The 18,603-nt window shown below is 45.2% G+C and overlaps 1 protein-coding gene across 1 annotated transcript; it reads right to left on the reverse strand.

Moving 5' to 3' along the window:
- Nucleotides 1–728: 728 nt before the first annotated feature.
- Nucleotides 729–1,955, reverse strand: LOC308286802 (methylmalonic aciduria type A protein, mitochondrial-like; the record flags this gene model as incomplete). Its single annotated transcript, XM_080727926.1, has 1 exon — nucleotides 729–1,955. One exon carries the CDS (start codon nucleotides 1,953–1,955, stop codon nucleotides 729–731), a length of 1,227 nt encoding a protein of 408 aa, XP_080584052.1.
- Nucleotides 1,956–18,603: the final 16,648 nt, after the last annotated feature.

The following is an 18,603-nucleotide window of genomic DNA, read 5'->3' on the forward strand; positions in this document are numbered from 1 at the left end:
CATTAGTGACATCATCATTTTGGTAAAAAAACGGTTCATAGGAGCGGTTTGCACCGCTCAAAAAGGGGGAGATCAGGATAAATTCCTTTTACATAAATGAACAATGGGATACAGTGCAATGACTAGTGAGTGAACAGATTCAGAATCAACAGATCATCCACAGGGGGAGGCACAGCCCATCAGAGTCACTTATCATAGCAGCACACGGCACATTACAGCGAGTGTGGCTTTATGGCTCAGCCCGCAGCAGGCGATGAGCCAAACAAGAAAACGCAGCACAGGTGCTGTTGTCACAGACTGTTGTTGCTTTTTTACAGAGTTGAATGTATGAGAATTTATATATACATATATTGTGAATATGTTTAGGACTTTGAAAAATGTATAAAGAGAAAAAATGTAATGTGAACAATCTGTAAGTGAAATGACTGTTTAGTGTTTCACCCGGACCACTTATGTGCGTGGCACCGAGGTCCCCTATATAAATGACACTGACAAATAGTACTTCAGTTACATGCTGAGGAAGGCCCACGGGGCCGAAACGTCCTGTTTCTGTGCTACTGCTGGGGGAAAAAAGCCTTCAATAAACAATGGAGAATTTGTTCTAAAGTGAGTGCTGGTGTCCTTGTCTTAAAACTCGGGAGAAGGCTCCCTTGGAGTTCAAGCTACGATGATTACGATGATGAAGAAGACGACGAGGACGAGAAGGCTTTGAGTTCAAGCTACGATGATTACGATGATGAAGAAGACGACGAGGACGAGAAGGCTTTGAGCAGCAAGTCAGCGGCCAGACCTGGGGAGATAGCTCCCCTGGTGACCCTGTCCTCCAAGTGGGGCAGCTCTCCTCTGACAGCTGGGTGGTTCTGGAAGCTTTTCAGGACACTCTCCTGGATCAGACTCCACATCCACACTTTGCGCTGGGTCCTGCGGCGGCGCTGCAGCTCCCCGCTGTCCAGCATGGCGTCCCGATAGGACTCCATCTTGGCCCAGAGCTCAGGGATTCCCTCCCCGGTCTGAGAGGACACTCGCACCACCTTTGGTTTCCAGGTCATGGATTCTTTCCTGAGCAGTTTGAGAGCGCTTGTGTACTCGGCCTGGATCCGGCGGGCCGGCGCCGCGAGGTCTCCGTCAGATTTGGTCACCACCACTAGGTCGGCCATCTCTATGATGCCCCGCTTGATACCCTGTAGTTCGTCGCCCCCTGCAGGTGGGATAAGCAGAACAAACATGTCCACCATGTCAGCCACCGCAAATTCCAACTGACCCACACCTACAGTCTCCACAAGAACTACGTCATAGCCGGCCCCCTCGCAGAGGACGATGGCCTCGTTAGTGGTTCTGGTGACGCCGCCTAGAGTTCCAGAGGTCGGAGATGGTCTGATGAAAGCGTTCGTGTCCCTGGACAGCTCTGTCATACGAGTCTTGTCTCCCATCAGAGAGCCTCCTGTGGTGCAGGAGGAGGGGTCGACGGCCAGCACCGACACTTTGTGCCCTCGTCCCGTCAGCATCTTGCCCACCGCCTCGATGAGAGAAGACTTCCCAGCTCCCGGTGGACCAGACAGACCTACTCTGAAGGCCAGTGGCTTCCCTTGGTTCCTCTCTTCCTGTTCCTTCCTGTAGGCCAGCACCCTCTGTAACAGTACCTGGGACAGCTCTTTCTTCCTGGGGTGCTGGGTCTCCACCAGGGTGATGGACTCGGCCAGAGAGGCCCGCTGACCGCTTATCAGTCCTTCATACAGTTTATTCAGCAGCCCGGTTTCAGGCGCGCTCAGGTCCTGTATGTGTTGGCTGAGATCTGCCTCCACGCCAAAGGACCTCCTGTGCTGCCAGCTGTGGCCAGGGGTGCAGCGGCGACAACAGGCGAGAAGGAGGCATTGGGTTTTGGTAGTCGAAGGGAATGACAGGTGCTTGTATTGATAAGACACGTGGCGGAGGAAAGACAATCCAGTCGGCCCCATTTATAACTCACAGCAGGTTGTCTAGGACAGTGGTTCCCAAACCTTTTAGCCTAACTGTCAAATCTGTTTATAGCGTTGTGTCTGTCGTCAGATAATAGTGTAAATCTATAAACGACATATCAATGAACATGTTTTTAATGAGCTCATCACTCTGTTTTGATTGGATTCCCGTTGACCTCCCATCACAGATGTTGTCGATGACGTTGAGTGTCCACTATCGCTTCAATCCTTTCACTTCCTACTTCCTGTGACGTCCCACCACTGCCACCAAATGTCACACTCTGTGAGAGTATTATTGGCCCAAAAGGCACTTGATTCATACCTTAAAAGAATGCAAGTATAACAAAATACAGCACAAACTCAAAACTATTTACAAACGCTTGGCCAACGACTGGCCAGATTGGCACTTGGTTTGATCTGCTCCACAGCCCTACTATGACTGCCCGAGCAGGTGGCAGGTCCCCGTCTTAAATAGGCTAAGCCCTTCCCACCTGAGGCCCATATATGGGCATATTGGTTGAATGTGCAGTTCTGGACAACTGGACGTCTATATATGCATATAGGGACATCCGACTCACAGTGGTAACATGTAAGATTTGTTTGGGTCTGACGGCATGATGACCCAGTTTGTCATGCTGCCACAGTCCACATGACACCAGCCATATTAGGGTGCAGCTGAAGCAGGAACCCCCGCTGAACCATAATAAATTCTATGGTTATGTGGCTGTACAAGGAGATATGAGTCATAAGCCATGTCACGCCAAGCGCCTGCCTCATGGGTATGAAACCGGGCCGTCAGCTTCAGTCAGAATTTTGTTTGCATACAGCCCAAAATATTACAATATTACACAAAACCACTCAAAACAAGGATTTATAATAGAGCAATGTCAACCTTCTGAAGTCAGAGTTGCTTGAAGACTTGAAGAAGTTTCCGCAGACTTGAAGAAGTTTCCGCAGTCAGTTATGATTTGGGGTTCTATTGCATCTGCAATGATTTTTTACACACTATTCGATTTTTTTTAGATGGATCTGTCAGTGGTGGTTGGCGCTCTGGCCCAGACGGCCCGGTTTCATTCCCCTGAGGCAGACGTTTGGCGTGACATGACTTATGACTCATGTCTCCTTGTACTCCTTGTACGGCTTGTGTTCGCTTCAGCTGCACCCTCATATGGCTGCTGTCATGTGGACTGTGGCAGCTTGACGAACTGTGTTATCATGCCGTCAGACGCGAAATCTTATGTGGGTACCACTGTGAGTCGGATGTCCCTATATCGATATATGGTCGTCCAGTTGTCCAGAACTGCCCATTCAACCAATATGCCCATACATGGGCCTCAGGTGGGAGGGGCTTAGCCTATCTCAGAAGGGCCAGCCTACTCGGGCAGTCATAGTAAAGCTGTGGAGCAGAACAAACCAAGTGGCAAACTGGCCAGTCGTTTGTAAATAGTTTTGAGTTTGTGCTGGATTTTGTGATACTTGTATTTTTTTGAGTTTGTGCTGGATTTTGTGATACTTGTATTTTTTTTGAGGTATGAATCAAGTGCCTTTTGGGCCAACAATACTCTCACAGAGTGTGACATTTGGTGGCAGTGGTGGGATGTCAAAGGAAGTAGGAAGTGAAAGGATTGAAGCGAGAGTGGACAACGTCATCGACAACATCTGTGACGGGAGGTCAACGTGAATCCAATCAAAACAGATAGATGTGCTCATTAAAGACGTGTTCATTAATTATGTAGTTTATAGATTTACACTATTATCTGAAGATAGACACAACGCTATAAACAGATATGACACAGTTAGGCTAAAAGGTTTGGGAACCACTGTCCTAGACGACCTGCTGTGAGTTATAAATGGGGACGACTGGATTGTCTTTCCTCCGCCACGTGTCTTATCAATACAAGCACCTGTCATTCCCTATGACCACCAAGACCCAATGCCTCCTTCTCGCCTGTTGTCGCCGCTGCACCCCTTGCCACAGCTGGCAGCACAGGAGGTCTTTAGGCGTCGAGGAAGCTCTCAGCCAACACATACTGCTGAATAAACTGTATGAAGGACTGATAAGCGGTCAGCGGGCCTCTCTGGCCGAGTCCATCACCCTGGTTGAGACCCAGCACCCCAGGAAGGAAGAGCTGTCCCAGCTGTTAGGACGGTTCTGAAGAGCCAGGGTCTAGCTCTGCCCCGGCATCACCTGGTTCTGAAGATGCAGAGGATGGTTTTGAGGTGCCAGGGTCTAGCCCCTCCCTGACACCACCTGGCCCAGGCCAGAAGGACGGTTCTGAGGGGCCAGGGTCTAGCTCTGCCCCGGCATCACATGCCCCTCTGCCAGAGCCAGGGTCTAGCACTGCACCAGCACCACCTAATCCTCACCTCATGGATTTGTCCTTTAACGTCAGCTTCGATGAAGAGTCGTTCGAGGCCCTGGACGAACTGGAAGCACCATACAGGGCCCGAGCTCTCGACATCGAGGCTGACGTGAGGCAAATCCTCGAGGTCATGTAGAAGGAGGAGGAGTCTTTTCACACGCTTTTCATGGACGTGGCATCTAGCAATGGAAGGAACCTTTTTGGAATCTACAAGCCATTTGGTGCCAACAGAGATGTCCAGGGTTTCTTGAGGAGGAATGGGCGGGCTCCAGCCATCCACCCCATCTGTGAGAGGTGTCTGACTCACAGTCAGTGTGAGTGAGACGTTGATGCAGAGAGACGCTCTGTCGAGTCGCTCGCAACTTAGCAGACATGGCCGCGCCTATGCTGGCAGCTGGCCATCTAAGCCGGATTTTCGTTTGGTTTGTCTTGTTTGTATGTTCCATGTTATGTGTGAAAAGTGCGAATTCAGTGGCTGTGTCCCATCGACCTGAGCAATGGGGCTCTCACCGGGCCCTACGCCAGATATATGTGCTCATTAAAAATGTGTTAATCAATAAGTAGTTAATAGATTTACACTATTATCTGCCACGTGTCTTATCAATACAAGCACCTGTCATTCCCTTCGACTACCAAGACTCAATGCCTCCTCCTCACCTGTTGTCGCCGCTGCACCCCTGGCCACAGCTGGCAGCACAGGAGGTCTTTTGGCATTGAGGAAGCTCTCAGCCAACACATACAGCACCTGAGCGCGCCTGAGTAAACTGTATGAAGGACTGATTGGACTTGAAGGTGAATCATTTCAATCACTGGGGTTCCAATACCGCATTGGCTTAACAACTGTCTCCAAAATTGTCCCCTCGACATGTGACGCCATCTATCAAGTTATGAAAGGGGACTGACTACCTGACGGTAATACAAGACAATATATAAGAAGCAATGTTACATCACCATATTTATGTACCAGTGTGAAAGTGAAAAAAACTAAATGTATTAATGCATTGAACTGTATATTTGTGTTATGTAATTTTTCTTTAGACACCAAGATCTGAGGCTGACTGGAGAGCTGTTGCCAAGGGGTTCTATGAGAAGTGGCAGTACCCAAACTGCCTCGGTGCTATAGATGGCAAGCACATTTACATAGAGCCACCTGCTCATTCAGGCAGCACATTCCACAATTATAAAGGGCGCTTCTCTGCGATGTTGATGGCTGTCGTGGATGCCAATTATACATTTGTGTATGTGAATGTGGGGTGCCAGGGCAGGCTTCCAGATGCAAGTCTGTTTGCTAATTCTGACCGCCGCAAAGCTATGGATAAAGGCCTACTTAATGTTCCGCAACCAGATCCCCTACCTAACACCAACACGATGGTGCCTTACATGTTTGTCGAGGATGAGGCCCTCCCCCTACGCACTGACCTGCAAATGCCATACTCGCGCAGAGAGATGAATCATGACGAGAGGATCAATAACTATTGCCTCTCAAGAGCCGCCGTATTGTGGAAAATGCTTTTGGCATTTTGGCAAATAGGCTCCGTGTCTTCAGAACCACCATCTGCCGGGATCCAGATTAAGTTGTTAAGTTAGCACTAGCATCATGTGAGATCCACAGTTATTTGAGAGAGGTCAGGTCAGAAACCTACGTACCACCCAGATTGCCTGACTGGGAGAGAGGAGAAGACCATGAGCTGGTCCCAGGAACGTGGAGGAGAGAGGGCCCAGGGTCATCTTCGACCCAGCACGGCACGCAACGCCACCCAAGGAGCCAAAGAGCTGAGGAACAAAATGAAAGAGTATTTTGTCTCACCTCAAGGCCAAGTTCCATGGCAGGAAAGCCACATTTAATCATTGGGGAGAGAAGAGATCTAAAGTATGCAGGTCTTGAAATGTATAGAAGTTGTAAGTCATACATTGCTACAAATACATGTACTTTGTTACTGTGCACCATTGCATGTGAAAATATCAAATGACTGACCTTTTGTCGCAGTGTTGTGAATGAATAAAGTAAAGATATTGCATCCAAGTCAGTTTATCCAAATGTTTTGCACCTTTTCAGATAATTGTTTCCCTACTGTACAATGTTGGAAGAGTAAAGATTTAATTGCCAAATGTATTCATTGCACAAAAGTTAAAGAAAGTGCAGTTGAGTGAAACTACTAAAGTAGGCCTACTGGTAGTATTAAAATGTACTTGAAGTACCAAAGGTAAAAGTACAAAATGTTTGAAAATAGCAGACCTACTGTACAAGATGAAGATCATGACGTGTTGAGCTTGTAGATCGGCTATTTTCAAATGACAATGGTATGGAATAGGGGCTAAAGTGCTTAATGTGTGTTTTAAAATATGTATCTGCATTGTAACTAGTAACACGCTTTCAAATAAATGTAGTGCAGTAAAAGTACAATATTTGGATCTGAGATGTAGTGAGTAGAAGTAAAAGTATTGGAAATACTTAAGTACTGTACACAATTGAGGTATTTTATTGCACAAACACTGCACAGTGCAAGTAGTACAGTACAAATAGAAATGGCTTACAGGGAGAACAGAGCAATATCAGTCCATCACTTTTACTAACTTAGTTTTTTTTTAACCATAATATTTTTATACTTTTGGCTATTCAAATGTATTTATTTTTCCTAGACGTTGCTGCAAGCTATTATTTGTCAAAATGATTGACACAGCCCATATAGAACCACACACAGCAATTGTTTCATCCAACCTAACATTGAGGTGCCCACAATATTTAGGTGCCCAGTGCCCAATCTGACCCATATTGTGAGGGTAGACGTTTCTAACCGTCCGCCTTGGTTAAAATAGCTGATCTACAAGCTCACGTTGTCTCGTGGATGCGATGCGTTGTGAGCTTGCAGATCAGCTATTTCGCCATGCAACACTCGTCATACGACGAAGCATAGTCAGGCTTTACTTGGGTGGGAGACGACGTAACGAGGAGGAGACTCAGCGCTTCATGTAAAGAGAAGCACACAGCTGCAGACAGCACCGCTCAGGCGCTCACATATCAACGTCTGCGAGCCTGCAGCTGGGCAATCTGAGTTCCCAGAAGTTCTTTTTCGGCAGCTGGGTGCTATTGGAGCATATGTGACTGTAAAGAAAGACGAGAGGACAGGCGACCGTGGACCGCCGCACCAACGGGGCGAACGGGCCGACGAGCGCCATTCACGGATGTCAGAATGAACGCGTTCGACAATAACGTTCATCAAGCGGAAACAATGAGCGTTCAGTTCACGTTCGCCCAAAATATGAACGTGTTCATGAACGATCGTTCATTGAACGCGTTCGGGTACAACACTGTTTAAAGCATACAGAACTAAGTTACCTCTTAACATTAAACACTGCCAAACTGTTAGGCATTGCAGGAGCCAGACCATGCCTGAGTCCAATGATGTTCAAAGCAGCATGTTCTGAAAGTAATCATTGCTATAGTTTGTTCAGTCACAGGGGTCTCCTTGCCTATCCAGCTCTTAAATAAACAGTAAAACCATAATTTTCAGAACTGCAGAGACAACCTGTTACAGGGGTACTGTCACCTAAAGGGGGACTGTCACTTTAAAAAGTCATCTTAAAATATGAGTTAATAATATTATGATGTCATTGTGGGAATGCGCAATTATAAGCCAATCAAATTAATTGTGTACTTAGACTACTTACTGTACTGGTCAGATGTTGTTGGGGAGCGAGGGGCAGATTACACTGTGACATGAGTTTCATACTATTTCAGAACATTTCCAGAGAGACCACGTGACCCACTGTATTATACTATTATAATTGCGGGGCGTGTCAGCGGGCCTTTAACACACTATAGCTATGTGTACCATCAGAATATCGAGCCATTTATTCCAGAGCTGAGGAACGAAATGAACTATTTTGTCTCACCTCAAGGCCAAGTTCCATGGTAGGAAAGGACTGACCTTCTGTCACATTGAATTAAGAAAAATATCTGCAGCCAAGTCAATATACATTTTTGAGTACAGTAGAAATGCAAATAATTTGAGAAACATCAACATCCTATACAAATAGGGACAACAGTGCAAAAACAGTCCATCACTTTTAAAATTGAACACAGCCAAGAATACGAATAACAGTTAATCACAATATAGTTTCTTCCATGTATAAAAAAGATACACCTTAGGTGAACAAGGTGGACTTTTTAGTACTGTAGTGCAGGGGTCTTCAACGTTTTCAGGCCAAGGACCCCTTAGTTGAGAGAGAGGTGAAGCAGGGACCCCACAACCTTTTCATAGATTCCATATAGTCTCATCGTTTGACAGCATAAAATGTATTTTTGATTCATGTCAATTTGCGTTTTCAAATATTTAACCACTTGAGCCGTCATTACCTAATAAACTTGACCTTTTACTCACTCACTAGGGTTCAAGTTGTTAATACAAAAAGGATTGGGAGATTTGGAGGACCCCCTGTAGTAACTCTGAGGACCTCCTAGGGGTCCCGGACCCCCTGCTGTAGTGGTTATTTTAATTAAGAACCAATGCTGTGAAAATAAAAAGTATAAATCAGGTTCTGGGAACCAATTCAGAGCCTACTGGGGTAGTCCAGAACTTGGAAAGCTGCTCCACCTCCACCTGACCAACCTCATACCTCTGGAGTTGAAAGTGAGGGTATGTATTCATTTCTGTTGCTATTTTTAGGTGATGCGACTGCAGGGAGCAGTTAAGTGTGAAAACCTACAGCAATTGTGTCACACTTTAACTCTTGCCTGTAATGCTGTAACTCTGTAATGCTGTAACTCTTGCCTCGGCACACACACACACGCACGCACTGCACACACACACACACACACACACACACACACACACACACGTGTGCGCGCGCACACGCACACGCACACACACACACACACACACACACGCACACACACACTCACACACACACTGTAATCAGTGTTAAGCATGTCCGCCCCCACCATGTCTCATATGCATATGTACTGTGTTGAGGTTTTCTTTTTTTTTCTTTTTGCCATTTTTAAAACAAATCTTTAGGTAACCTTAGGGAGTGTTACTTGTTCATGTTTGGTTGCGAATCCCCATCTGAAAAGACTTTGTGCGTGTAAAATGTTCTGTTAACCCTTAAGTTCTGTTCAGATTCACTACACCTTCGTTCTGTTCGGGTCATTTTGACCCGGTGGATATTTGGTTTAAAGAAAACAACACTAATATAAATTTTAACTTAACAAATCATCATGATACATTGACTTTGACTCAATACCAAACAATTCATATGATATATTTGGTAAATGTTTGCATTTCTGCTTTGCTATATCACATTAAACATTGAAAGAGCTAGGCGTTTTTACTGATTTAGCTGAAATCCATGTAAAAAAAACTACTTCATTTAATACTGGGCAATATTGCTCATGCTTATTGGAAGGGGGGGAGGGTTCGGAATGGGGCTTCGGAAGGGGGGTGTTAGAAGTGGGGGTGACTGTGTGTCTGTGTTTTGGCATAATACTGTGTATTTCTGTGCTTCCGGGTCAAAATGACCCGAACAGCACTTAAGGTTCAAAAAATATGAGGGGGGTGTAGCATGGGTGTAGTGCAAAAATATTTTTTTTACATGTTCATCTCAGAAGAATCTTTAAGGCCAGTGAGTTTCAGGTGGAAACATTTTTAACTTCTACCTTTTTTTTCCAAATGAAAATGTAAAACGGGTCAAAATGACCCGAACAGCACTTAAGGGTTAAGGGGGTCCCTGCCAGGCTGCCACAAAGAGCTTTTAGATGGCACATTGCTTTCATTTTGAGGAACTTGGCAGCCAAGTGAAATCAAATCAATAATCTTAAATTCTCTTATCTTGTGTGCAGCACCTACCGTCAACCACCAGCCTGAGTTGATCCAACTCAAGCTGGAGGCTGAGCGAGATTTTGGGCGACTGAGGGAGGAGACCATCCCCATCCTGAGGTCTGACAAATTACATCTCCAGGAGGAGCTTGCCCGAATAGACGAATTGGTGCGGGACTTAATGAAGAACCGGTCTCTGGACTCACCATCCAGTTCAGGTGATTAATTACAAAAGGCTTTGTTGCTCAATTTACTGTCACACTAAACTGTGACACTAAACTGTAGCCTCTGTGGAAACCCCACCCACCCAGCCAGCCAATGCACCTTCGCTGCCCCCCGCCCATCCACCTCCAGAGCAGCCGCAGCCAGCCCAGCCACCACCGCCGCCGTACCATCCCTCTTCGGCCTCCCCTGCGTGCCTCCGACACGTTCCCCTGTATACCCGGCCAACAACCGCACCACCGACCGGCGTGGGCAGCCCGTCCTCTTCTGTGGGAAGAGCATGATCTGCAACATTTTTTTATGATCTGGGCTGTTCAGCCAGTTTGTGTAAGTTGTTGCATGTCTGCAGCCACTGCGACGGCGTCCACGCAAGGGCCTCCTGCCCGCAGAATCCCACCAGACCATCCGGCCCCAGTTGACTGTCCCACCACCTATCCACTCCCATCAACATCCCCGCCTTAGCCGCCGAACTATCCAACCACCCAGACCCCGCCATTGCATGTTTCCTCCTCGGAGGCCTCAACTACGGTTTCTCACCCGGTCTAGTCACCATCCCATCCAACTCACACACCTGCCAAAACCTCCATTCCGCCACCACCGACCCCGACTCAGTCACCTCCCTCCTGAAAAAAGAGGTAGACTCCGGTTTCATGATCGGCCCATTTTCCACCCCACCATTCCCCACCTACCGCATCATCCCCATCGGCATAGCCACACGCAAATACTAAAAAACGCATAATCATTGACCTCTCATCTCCCCACGGAACATCCACCCCCAGTATTAACAGTCTCATCCCCAGCCCAGATTTCTCCATGCAATACTCCACAGTAGACGGCGCCATCAACCTTATCCGGCTTGCCGGCAAAGGAGCGTGGTTAGCCAAAGCGGACATCACCGTCGCTTTCAAGATCATGCCACTCCACCCTGGCATCTGGCACCTTTTCGTCGTCCGCTGGCAAGACCAATATTATTTTGCCGTCCGCCTCACTTTTGGGTGCAAAAGCAGCCCCAAAATATTTGACACCCTCGCCGAGGCCCTCTGCTGGTTACTAACCAACAACCACAAGCTCCCTTTCGTCACACACCTACTAGATGACTTTATCGTAGTCACCCCTCCAACAGGTGGTGGCATATCAACCTGAAGGTGTGTGTTTGTTGGGTGCTGGCCGTGTTTGTTTACATAGAAGACATGTTGGATACGGCACTAAATCCACGCAGTGCAGCTTGACTGCAGCAGCTGCTCTGAGACGTTGATTAGGCAGCGGTGGATTATAGAGCGGAGCGGTCATTATACGCTCATAATTCACCGCTGATTTCAGCGCTCGACCAATCAGAATCAACCATCCAAACAAGCCGGGTAATAAAAATGTATAACAGAGTCTAGGTGATAAAACTACTCCGCGGTGAGGTGATAGCTCTTCACCTTGGACTATGATGGGGCGGCATAGCTCAGGGGTAGAGAAACAGTTATTAGAGCATGAAGGGTTCCCGAAGGGTTCCCAGTTCGAATTCGGGCTCCCCCTGAGTTAATGTCGAAGGGTCCTTGGGCAAGACTCTGAACCCCACATTGCTCCCGGTGAGCAGGTTGGTGCCTTTCATGGTTTCCTCCGCCACCGGTGTATGAATGTGCGTGTGAATGGGTGAATGTAATGCACAATCTCTGTAAAGCGCTTTGGATAAAAGCACTATATAAATGCACCATTTACCATTTATGATAGAGGATTTAGAGGCATTTTGAGGTACAGATTTTTCTTTTCTTTCTCATAACTGTCTAACACAAACATGTCATAAATTATACTGAGAATACTAATAAACCATCAAAGTACAATACATAAACCCAGGATACAAAAAAAGTTTTTAAAAAAAAAGTTAAAAAAAATCCCATCAAGATTTGGTAGGCCCCCTGTAGTAACTCTGAGGACCCCCCAGGGGTCCCGGACCCCCCGTGGAAGACTCCTGGTGTTTGCTACTACTCCTTTTTGTTTTCAGAGCCCAGCTACAATTTTTATGCTTCAATTATGATCTTATTTAACATTGTTCTGGAGAAGGAGCAGAGCGATTACCGAGATAGGCTCAGTCTGTCAGGGGGGTCCCAGGTGAGGAAAGACCCCAACCAAAAGTCAGAAGGGTTATTCTGGCTGCTAATGTAACCAACTTGCGCAAGGATTTGAAAATGTGTTTTAATTGTTGGTAGCGGAAAAAGTAGCTTGTTATAGTTGTTTGTTATATAATGTTCTCATTGGGTAGCGGAGCAACGTAACAGATTAGTTTTTTCAAGTCAGTAACTAAAGTAATCTAACGAGTTACTTCAAAATGTAACGATATCCAACACTGAGCACACCACACATTAGCTTCCAGTGATAATATGTTTAAGCAGTCGTCAGGGACAATTTGGCTAGTTCTACTAAAGACACTGCCATTTTTGATTGATGCATGCAGTTAAAGGTCATGATTTCTACAGATTCATTTTTGAACTTATAGATATTGTTCAAATTGTGTTTGCTACTGTTATTAGCCTAACTGACCATTAACAAATTGAAAACACTCATTGAACAGCACCTATAGGCTATTATAAACGACATAATCCCCAAACAACACTACTTGATTCATGCTGCATCCCAAATTCAACTACTATGACCAATGGTCCGTCACACATATGCATGAGATTTGAATTGAAACATTGCTTTTTCAAAAAGTGGGCCTTAAAGTGCATGCCTCAGAACAGCTTAACTCACTCCCTGCTAAACGTCCTCAGAACGTCTTTTCCCCTGGGGAGCTCGGTGCCAGACGTCTTCTGGACGTCTTTTACTGTACATACTGTACACAAAAGATCTCAGCCTTATCCAGCCTCTCACAACATATGATACACTTCCTCAAAGTCTGACAGTGTTTTTTACAACATTAAACAAAAGTGCACAGCCTCACATGAAATTAAACATCATTAAATTGTCCAAAAAGAAAAACCTCTTCTCAGAAACCTGAAACCAATTATACAATGAGAGCGAGACGGGTAACCAGAAAGCCGTGGCTTGTGTGTGGGCGTGCTAGTGTGTGTGTGTGTGTGTGTGTGTGTGTGTGTGTGTGTGTGTGTGTGTGTGTGTGTGTGTGTGTGTGTGCCAGCCAATCAGCTGGGTGGTCCGCTGTCTGTTTCAGTACAACATTCAAAACCTCTCTCTACCCTTCTCAGACAAAAAAAAGTAACAACAACACACAGACAGATCGCTGTATAAATGGTTGTAAAACATTGCCGATATGTTCACACAACTAACACAGCACGTCGAAGTGAAAAACTATCGTGATGTCCCCACACACACACACACACACACACACACCATAGCAATCCAGCAAGCAGATACCAGTCCGCTGTCTGTTTCAGACAGTACAACATCATTTCAATTCAGTGCCAAAAGTAACAACAACAACAACACAGACAGATCGCTGTATAAATGGTTGTAAAACATAGCCTTACCTGATAGTTTATAATCCATAAACCCTGAAACATGACGGTCGCTCAAACAGACCGTTAGCGATCGGTTTCTCCTCTTTTTTTTCTCCCTGCAGGCATGCTTGGCCATGGCCAGAGCAGTATAATCAGAGAGTGGTGTCACCGCGGGGTCAGAAACAGCGCTGGTCACGTGGTTCATTGTCACTTTACACCTCATAGACTTCAATGCATTTTGTAAACTTCCGGTTCGCCGTTTGTCACTATACGCCAATAGATGTGTGCGTAGAAGACCTGGCCCCATGAAGTGAACGGGAGTGACGCAACTCTAGGGCTCTGGCCATGGCGTGAACGAGTTTGATTCAGCTCACTTGAACAATCCTCCTAAACCTTCCATCTTCAATGCACAATCGGGTGCCGATTATGTTCACACAACTGATCGAGATGGTCATGGTCGGCGATCGAGATGGTCGCCGACCCTGCTGTCCAGGCGGCTCCAGAAGCGCAGCGCCCAAGAAGAAGCCAGCGCCCTGTGGCACCCGCGGCTGCTGCAGTGGAGACCGATGGCAGCGACTCCAGGTCTTAGACGCAGCCTGAGAGTCACTGCGTTCAGGGATCTGGCTGAAAGTTCCTACGACTCGGAAGAGACGGACCACGGCGACATGGAGCCGTAGGGATGCTGCCAACACCAGTGGTACGAAGCATTTTATTTGTATTTGTATCGTGTTTGAGTCTCTCTCTCTCTCTGTACTGTATGTGATCGCTGTGTTCTGGATACGGAGTGAGTGCATCTCTCCCAGTGGCGTCAGTTCAGAACAAGCTAAAGTATGGCAACATGACTGGTGTCTTGCACGCGCGCGTGCAGGGCACGCGTGCAAGACACCAGTCATGTTGCCATACCTTAGCAACAGGCACGATGAAAAGTAGAGCCTACATTTTTATTATTTACCTCTGTAGCCAAGGTATGGCAGCTGCATACCCCTGCCATACCCACTCTGATCTGCGCGCAATGAGCCCAAACACGTTGGCAAACAACGCCAGGCCTTTCCCAACGGATCTGTGCTCCTCGTTGTGTTGCCTAGTTGAGGTTGCGTGTGCGCGCGCGCTCGTTGCTCTAGAATAAAATACAAATGTTCATTTTGTGTAAATCATGACTTTGGTAAATCAGAAGGGGGGAACAGCATTTGTATCGTGTTTCAGTCTCTCTCTCTCTCTGTACTGTATGTGATCGCTGTGTTCTGGATACGGAGTGAGTGCATCTCTCCCAGTGGCGTCAGTTCAGAACAAGCTAAAGTATGGCAACATGACTGGTGTCTTGCACGCGCGCGTGCAGGGCACGCGTGCAAGACACCAGTCATGTTGCCATACCTTAGCAACAGGCACGATGAAAAGTAGAGCCTACATTTTTATTATTTACCTCTGTAGCCAAGGTATGGTAGCTGCATACCCCTGCCATACCCACTCTGATCTGCGCGCAATGAGCCCAAACATTGTGGCATTTGTATAGTTACATGGCTTTTGGAACGAATGGCAGCATTGTTTTTCCTCATGTATTGATTGATTGAAGACTTTATTAGAAGTTTGCATAGGAAAAGGTACAGTTTCATGACGGTACAGTTCACTGGTACAAGGTCTACTAAAAGGTTATCCATGAAAAGACTAAGCTTATTTCCACTGGAAACCATTGAAGTATCTCATATAACATTGAATGACAGACAAATAGAACACAGTACTATGCAGTAGATATGTAAAGAAAAAGAAAAAAGAAAACAGTAAGTCTGAACAAACAGTATATACAATGTATGCCCACATGTATTGTGGATCTTTCTCTAGAGAGAGATTGAGCGAGAGCGCCACTGTGTGGGTGTGCACGCATGTTGCAGTTTAGTTTTGTACTAAATCTGTGTGCTTTGTTTCTTTGTGATCAATCTAGACACTTGAGTGTGAGGAGCCAGGTCCATCTGCAGGTGACAGCGAATCATTGGTTGGCTTTAGTCAAGGTACGGTTATTTTTGTTACAGATGGCCTACATTTATTGTATCTGTGTTCAATGCTTTTATCCATCTAAAAATCCAAACATCCACATAGCAACTGTAAAAGTCTTCATTCATTCTAAGTGTCAAAATGCATACATTGAGACATGATGGGGATGGAAACAATGTAGGCCTACTGATTTTGTGCACAATATTACCTTGCAAAAACTATAACTAGCCTATTTTTTATATTGTGTTTTTCAGCTTCTGAGCCAGTGGATTCACTGCCCAGCTCTTCTGTTCCTGACATTTTTATTTTATTTCATTTGAAACCCTCAGCGAACGTGAGAACTGAACTTTTTATTCTTTGTCATTTACTTGAAGCACTACTGAAAGGGTGGGAAATGTTCCTTTTGTCATTGCCATTTACTTGAACCACTACTGAAAAGGCGTGGAATGTTCATATTTTGTAGTTTACTTGAAAACCACTACAGAGGGGGGGGGGTTGAAATGTTCCTTTATTCATTGTCATTTACTTGAACCACTACTGAGAGAATGAGAACACTTGTTTTTGTAATTTCAAAAAGCACTATTGAGAACTGTGAATGCACTTGAAGTCTGTAAAATCACTTTATTTTTTATTCATTGTTATTTTTCCCTTTTGTTTGAAAACACTGTAAATATCTTCTGCATCACTGAAGCCAAAAATAAAAGGCAGAAAGGAGTTCTGATCGAGAGTCTACTTTACTAAAACATGTATTCAGTTTGTTCCTAGAGGTGTTTTGGGTGATACATGGCCAATTTTCTAAACAACAGAACATGTTTGAAAGCAGCACTGGAAAGAAGGCGACTTCATCTTTCCAGAGAGGTATAGTTTATATAGTATTCATAGTTCCTTCATATTTATTCAATTTTCCCCCCAAAAAAAAACTCTTCTCAGAAGCCGTTTTTTCGCCATACCATACCCTATACTTTTCCACCTTACGAGATCAGCAAACATGTTTGAAACTTATGGTTTAGAGCGTTGGAAAGAGCACGAATTTGCCTTTCCAGCAAGGTATAGTTTATAATAGCAATCATATTTTATTCATAAGTTATTCCATTTTCAAAACTAAAACATGCTTTTACTCAAAATGTCTTCTCAGCAGCCTGTGAAGACCCCATACCATGCCCTTACTTTTCCACTTTCTGAGATAAGCGAACATGTTTGAAACATATAGTTTGGACCACTGGAAAGCACACGAATAGGCCTTTCCAATGTTATTTTATGCCTCAACATCAATGCGCAATTGTCCCTCCAAGATGAGTGAAATCGTCAGAAATCCTTGGCAGTTCTATTGCACAGGCAAGTTGAACTTGGCAGAGAATGAGATTTATTAAGACTTCTGACATTAAATGCTCTTAAATGTCCACAGATTATTGTATATCTAATAATACTATTAATGTATCTTCACTTGAAAGAAACCACACCTTCTGCTCAAGTTAAGCGGACTTAATTATATAAAGTGAGATGTATGTGTGTGCGTTGATGAGGAGCCCGAGGTACGGCGAGCCTCAGGTTGGGGGTGCAGTCTCGGGAGCTGACGACCACGGTTTGCACAGCTCGGGAGTGGTCGGTCGTTTCTGAGAGCCATCAGGTGTGTAGGATTAGGAAAGGAACGTGAGTGGCTAAGATGAGTGAAGGGTGGTCTCCACTACTGAACTTACATTGCATGCAACTTACAATAATGAATAGTAACAGGTACTACATGTAAATATTATATTAAAGACAACCAAAGTCATCAAGTGTTTTTTGTTTGTTTCTTTTTTTTTTTTTTAGTAATGACATTAAATCAAAAACAAAGGGGTTAAACAGATCAGGGATACGCCTCCATGTCCACATGTGATCTGCATTTGAATGCAGGACAGTTGCCCACTCATCTTTATTACATTGTTAGACAAGAGGCAATTACCTTGATGTTAAAGCTTCACTGTTTAGAGCGTACTGCACAGTGCACACCCTTATACACTGCTCACCTGTGGGGCAGGTACAAGGCTAAATCCTTACAGAGATATAAATGTAGCTTACAATGATGCTCTGCGGCTGTTATTGCGTGTGCCTAGATGGCACAGCACCAGCCAATTATTTGTTAGTCTGGGGTTACCTACTTTTAAAGCTCTACTAAGAAACTTGATGTACAGATTCATGTGTCGGTTGAATGAGTCTGAGAATGATATTCTAATGAAACTAACGGAACCTACTAAAAGCTCCTTTAGGTATAGCTCAAGTCTGTGGCGCCATTGGCGAAGAAGCCTCTTTGTTGTGCACTGACAGCATATGCCTGTTATGTGTTTCTTTTAATGTATTTTATGTTTTTTTTTGTATACTGTAGTGTTGCTGTTGTTGTTATTGGTGTTTTTGATATGGACCCCCTGTGTGATTCCTGAATAAAGATTATATATATATACCTCCACCTATGCCACTCAAAGGGGTTCCTTTTTTAAATAGGTGACTGTTCTGTACAAAAAAAAATACCAGTCCTCAAGCTACTAAGTGGAAGTGAAATGTATCAATTAACATTGCATCTTATTCCTATAAGTGTACAGGGGATATTATACATAGATCAAATCCCTAAAAGTGACCTGATTAAACAAGTTTAATTTCCAGTCATCATCAACACTGAGAGACTGTTCGTCTGTAGGCTGTCGACATCATGGTATCATGAGCATTTACGGTCTTACGAGTTGTGCCCCAGTGTCGCAGGGTTTCTCACAGTCACGCAGCTGTCAGAGCTGAATGATGTTTTCCCTTATCCCCCTATCAAATGAAAGGCGATGTCTATGTGACACTA

This window comes from Nannobrachium achirus (assembly GCF_963921795.1).
Source record: "Nannobrachium achirus genome assembly, chromosome: 6".
Lineage (NCBI taxonomy): Eukaryota > Metazoa > Chordata > Actinopteri > Myctophiformes > Myctophidae > Nannobrachium > Nannobrachium achirus.